The following is a 5,418-nucleotide window of genomic DNA, read 5'->3' as shown; positions in this document are numbered from 1 at the left end:
GGACATCTTTTCCTACAAGTCAAGTAAAAAAGGTAACAATTTCAGATCCTGATATATGCAGAGGACCCTCTAAGGATTGATTAATTTTGTGTAATTAATACACTTATGGGATGGGGACACTAAGCATGTTGTGAGCCCTTGTTGTTGTCCATATGAACATCACCATCTAGGTATAGGATTCCCATCAATGATGGGAGCTCATATATATAACCCATTTGCAAGCTATAAATATTGTGCATATGTCTTAGTAGGCACTTACTGGACTGATGGTTGGAAACTTGTTAGGTAAGTAGGCACTTTTACCATCCATCTAGGTATATGATTCCCGTCAATGATGTCAATGATGGAAGATCATATATATAACCCATTTTCAAGCTATAAATATTGTGCATATGTCTTAGGCACTTACTGGACCCATGGTCGGACACTTGTTAGGTAAGTAGGAACTTTTACCATCCATCTAGGTATAGGATTCTCGTCAATGATGGAAGCTCATATATATAACCCATTTACAAGCTATAAATATTGTGCATATGTCTTAGGCACTTACTGGACCCATGATGATCAGACACTTGTTATGTAAGTAGTCACTTTTACCATCTGTCTATTTACCATCATCGGCAACTAGTAAGGTAAATTTTTTTGAAAAAACATTTCTCCACCCTTGTATTGTTACTATGGGTGTGACAGATGTGCTCTATTTTATAAATCCCTCTAGATGAGGAGTAGTAGCCGTTGTTGCGGCAGTGAGCACATAGGCACTCTAACAGTTCCCAATTTAGACATTGGATGGTGACCAAATGTGGCTAGAAAGTTAGGAGTCGACTTATGTAGACTTGGCACTTTACCAAGAATAATGCATGCTTATGCGAGCTATGTAACTACATTAGTGAATGTTGGATAACAAATAGCAAAGGACACACTGTTCTCTCGAGTTGCAACACTCTAATATGGTCCCAGTCCAATGAAATGGTTGGTTGGTCATTTTGGACCAAGTCATGGGTTGGCCAAGTCATGGGTTGGCCAACGTGGCTTACCTATGTTCATGCCGAACCTGGGTAATATATCTTCTCCAAGTGTCATAAAGGTCTTAACAGTGGTATCAGAGCTTTGGGTACCACTCAAGGAGAAGCCTTTTTGGAGAAAATTTTAAAAGAAATTTCTATGGAAGCTTTTAGAGCAAAGGAGGCCATGGTCATTAATTTTGGAGACTCTTAAGGCTTCAACAAATCAAGATATCATTACACAAGAAGAGGAAAATGGCTCAAGGCACTATCAAAGGTACACTTAAAGTGGAAAGGTCAAATTACATATTTTGTGGAGCCTTTGGACAAAGACAAGGGGTTTTGGACCTATGGATAAATCTCTTCTTCACTACCTTCAAGAAAACCATTTCTCAAAACCATCTTCAAGCGCAAAACTACCTTTGTTTTTCCTCTACCTCTCAAAAGATCAGAGACCATGGATGTAGTTAGCAAGGAGTAAACATCATCTTCCTCATTTCAGAATCTCACAAGCTTCAAAATTGAGATTCAAAAAAATCAATGGTTGAGGGGCCACTTCTTCCATCACTTTTCTTCAAAAAAACCTCCTGGCCGGTTTCGCATTGTCGTCGATGATTTCTTGTTACATGTTTAAGCTATAGCTCATAGTTAGGCTAAGCTATAAATCTTAGATCTTAAGCATATAAACTCTATAAGATTTATTTATTAATAAAGTCTATAAGCTTAGATCTTAAGCTTATAAAGTCTATAAGCTTTATTACTATAGCATACAAGAGCCCACAATTATGTGCTAACGCTTTAAGCCCATCATATTATATAAAAGCCTGCAAACCTCCAATCTTCAAGCATAATTTTATTTGAGAGCTCTCTTTTGTGAAAAGGGGAAAAAAAAAGGGACTCGTTTCCAAAAGGTCAAAGCTTCCACTTATTCTTCAAGACTTCCAAGATTTTAAAAAGTTAGGCCAAGCAAAGTTTATGGTCAGCTTTACTCCAAGGGTTTTTGCCAACAATTGCACAGATTAAAGCTTGCTATTTTGGAGATTTAATCAAGGGTTTTGAGAGCAATTAAGCATCAACTTTATCCACATGTCGGGCTTCTTCGTCAACTTTTCTTGAGTTCTACCAAGCTTACAAAACCAATTACGGGCTTTTTGATACTTGAAGCTATTAATTATAATTCCGCAAAATTGGTACAACTTATGACTTTCATCAAATTCAAAGATAAGGCCAAAATGAGCTCAAGGTGTTGAACCTAAACTTGACATTTGACATACCATCAACAAGACTTTCCGAGAGCAAGAACAACAAAAGGGAAGAAAATTAGTTGTAAAGCTTTTACATTCCAAAATTTTGATGGTAAGAAGGATGTAACGACGGTGTTATCATAGATTAGCTAGCTTAATGATTATTTTTCTAAGAAAGAATTTTTTGAGAAGGATAAGATTAAGTGTGCTGCAAATCATTTGGTCGAAAGTGCCTCATTATGGTGGAATGCAATCAAGAAAGGATGAGAAAGGCTAAAAATTGGGAAGGAGTTCCAAAATCTCATCAAAAGAAATTTCCTGCCACCTTAGTACAAAGCTAGAGCGCATCAACAATGGAACATACTTATATTAAGTATCTTGCGACTTTCAAGAATAGTTCTATTGAAGATACTAAATGAATGCCAAAAAAGTTTTTTCGTTCTTACCAAAATCTCATCCACTCATACCATCCATGCAATTATAACCCAAGAAAGAGAGAATATTAATCATAACCTATATGGTAAACAGAGACACCTATGCGATCATTACTTAAATATAGGAATGTGATTGATGCCATTATTTAATTCTATATATTTGACGTATTTTTATCGGAGATATTTTATATGTGAGATACGTCTTTTATTTATATCATTTTCTAAGATTAATGTGTTTAATCAATTGTATGCATGTTGGTATGATATAGTCACGATTAATGTGTTTAATTGGCTTTGTGCACTAATAATATTATTTTTGATGTAAACGATGATTGAATGGCAAACTATTTGTGAGTCGCAGATGGAACATGTGCTGGAGCACAATGGAAGACATGTGAATACCTACTAATACCAATTAGTATTATTGCTTTTGGTAGCCCAAAACTTTCTCTCTTTAGCTTGCTATATTTTTGGAAGAGCTTATACATTTAAGAACTCAAAAAGCTCTTTAGCTTTATTTTTGAAATAATATTTTTCAGAAAAGTGAGCGATAATATTATTTCAAAATTTTAATATTGAGAGTATGGGTATATTGAATGAATGGGAGTAATACAAATATATAAGAATGAAGAAGGGTGATGATTCTGTGTGGGAAACCGTAATCATTTTGAGGGCAGGTTAAACCCATTCATTCAATTGCAGTAATACAAATTGAATGAATGGGGGTTAAGTGTGTAGGTGGGAGGCCATCATATTATAGGTGGGCGAGGCCCACTGAAGGTTCTGAATAAAGACCTCCTCTTCCTTGCCTGGACCTTACTGCATTTTGCTGCAGACTATGCAAGATACACACACACACATTTGAATTCTGCTGCTCCACGTGTGTACCCATCCAAAAGATGAAGGCCACTTTGCTCACCTGCCTTAGAGATTAAGGTTTTATTAATGTAACTTACTTGCACAACATCAGAAACAGGGAAATGACAGACATCAAACAATGGGAAAAATCAAACTAGAGATGGATTACTAGAAATGACAGACATCAAACAATGGGAAAAATCAAACAAGAAGGCTTGGCTGCCTTTATCACCACATCCACATACCAATTGTGGCACTTACAGGTAGTAAGAGGGGCTCCACATGCATCCACAGTGGGCGTAGCATGCTCAGCTCTGTTTCCCTCCCGCCCCGCGGCTTATGCAGTGTACATAGTTTACATGATGCATTGTGCAACCTTTTCCACCAAGAAACCTTGGGCTTTTGAGTGATCAGCAGACCATAGAAACAAGCCTGGCACAGAACCAGGCTCCTTTCGCAGCTCCGAAAAGGCATCGAAAAAAACATCAGGGCTAGGCCCATTGGCCCCATTGCCCACTTCAAGGCTTGCAAGGAGCTTGCCCCTGGGGAAGATGCTTGCCACACCATTGTAGGCTTGAACATACTGTGCTGCAGAGGAGAAATTGTTTGCATAGAATTGATAATTCACATAATCAAACTGCTTATGGTAGAGCTTGTAGAGCTTGCTGTAGTATGGCACAACACTCTCAAAGGGGGCCATAGTTGCAAGGGTAATTTTCTTGTGCTTTTTGAGCTTCAGGATGAGGGTGCCTATCAATCGAGCGAAGGCGCTAGACTGGGGGAAGGTCTCATAATCAATGTCAATGCCATCCAAGTGGTAAGTCTCAACAAGAGAGCCTATGGATTTGAGTGCATTTTTGAGCCAAGCTTCTGGGTCCTTTGGGTCATACCAATCCACAACATGGGTTATATTTGTGGAGGAATCATATAGGCTATATCCAGCCAAACTCATAAGGACTCTTACATTTGGGTGTGCAGATTTCAATGCTGCAACAGACTGTGGAGTTATGGATGAGACCCAATAAGGGGTAAAATGGCCATCTTGGGGCACACCACTTGCATTTGCATCGATGGCAAAAGCTAGAATAAGGAATTGGGTTAAGTGGTCTTTGATGGGCACCTCCGAGAGCTCAATTTCCACACCGATGGCCCCTATGTAATCCACCAGAAGGCCCCCTCTCTGCGTGTGGGAGGGATGTGGGCTGCATGGGGCTAGGCAGATTACATCGCCCACTTGCACAGAACTGCAATTCAGCACAGGATTGATGGCTGAGAACACTTTGGAGGAGATATTTGCAGCAGCCCTTATGGAGGAGCAGGTGTCCCCTTGCTTGGAGGTGTACAGTTTGCTGCAGGTGCTAGCGTGCAGGTGGTGCTGTGCCGCTGCTGCACAGCAAGGAGAAATCACATGTTACACGATTGATACAGGCGGTTGAAGATCTAAGAATTAGAGAGAGGAGCTGAGAAGGCAGGGAGCCAAACCTGCAGCACCACAAGTAGTCGTCGTCGTCGCCGCTTGGAAAGCATGGAGAAGAAGCATCAACAAGCCCAAGGAACAGGCCATCTCAGAAATGTGCCCACCTCTTACAAAGCTAGAAGCATGTCCTCCTCCCTACCACATTTTGTAGTGTGTTTTTTTTATTTTTATTTTTTAAAAACATCACACTTTGTTTACCAAAGAAACAAAAATATGCCGAATCAAATCATCACTCTCTCACATTAAAAATACAATTTCAAACTTCAAAAAACCAAAAATAAATAAAATACTCTCTCACAAACACTGCTCGAGAAAAAAAAATGCTTTTTTCAACCCTTAAATTTATAGAGGCAATGCTCTACAAATGCCTAGATTTATAACTAAAATATACAAATTTCATC

General features: G+C 39.0%; 1 protein-coding gene across 2 annotated transcripts; it reads right to left on the bottom strand.

Moving 5' to 3' along the window:
* Positions 1–3,680: 3,680 nt before the first annotated feature.
* Positions 3,681–5,186, bottom strand: LOC147627234 (chitinase 2-like). Of its 2 annotated transcripts, none has more exons than XM_086816169.1 (2): positions 5,023–5,186; positions 3,681–4,923 (listed from the first exon to the last, which is right to left on the bottom strand). In XM_086816169.1, the coding sequence occupies exons 1-2, from the start codon at positions 5,102–5,104 to the stop codon at positions 3,896–3,898; spliced, it is 1,110 nt and encodes a 369-aa protein (XP_086672295.1). In that variant the 5' UTR covers positions 5,105–5,186; the 3' UTR covers positions 3,681–3,895. The 2 variants fall into 2 exon arrangements, with proteins under 2 accessions (XP_086672295.1, XP_086672294.1); XM_086816168.1 differs by having other exon boundaries at positions 3,681–4,926; positions 5,023–5,184.
* Positions 5,187–5,418: the final 232 nt, after the last annotated feature.

The sequence above is a fragment of the Cibotium barometz genome, chromosome 21 (assembly GCF_041138505.1).
Source record: "Cibotium barometz isolate CiBa-2024 chromosome 21, ASM4113850v1, whole genome shotgun sequence".
Lineage (NCBI taxonomy): Eukaryota > Viridiplantae > Streptophyta > Polypodiopsida > Cyatheales > Cibotiaceae > Cibotium > Cibotium barometz.
This window is presented reverse-complemented; position numbering and strand designations above follow the sequence as displayed.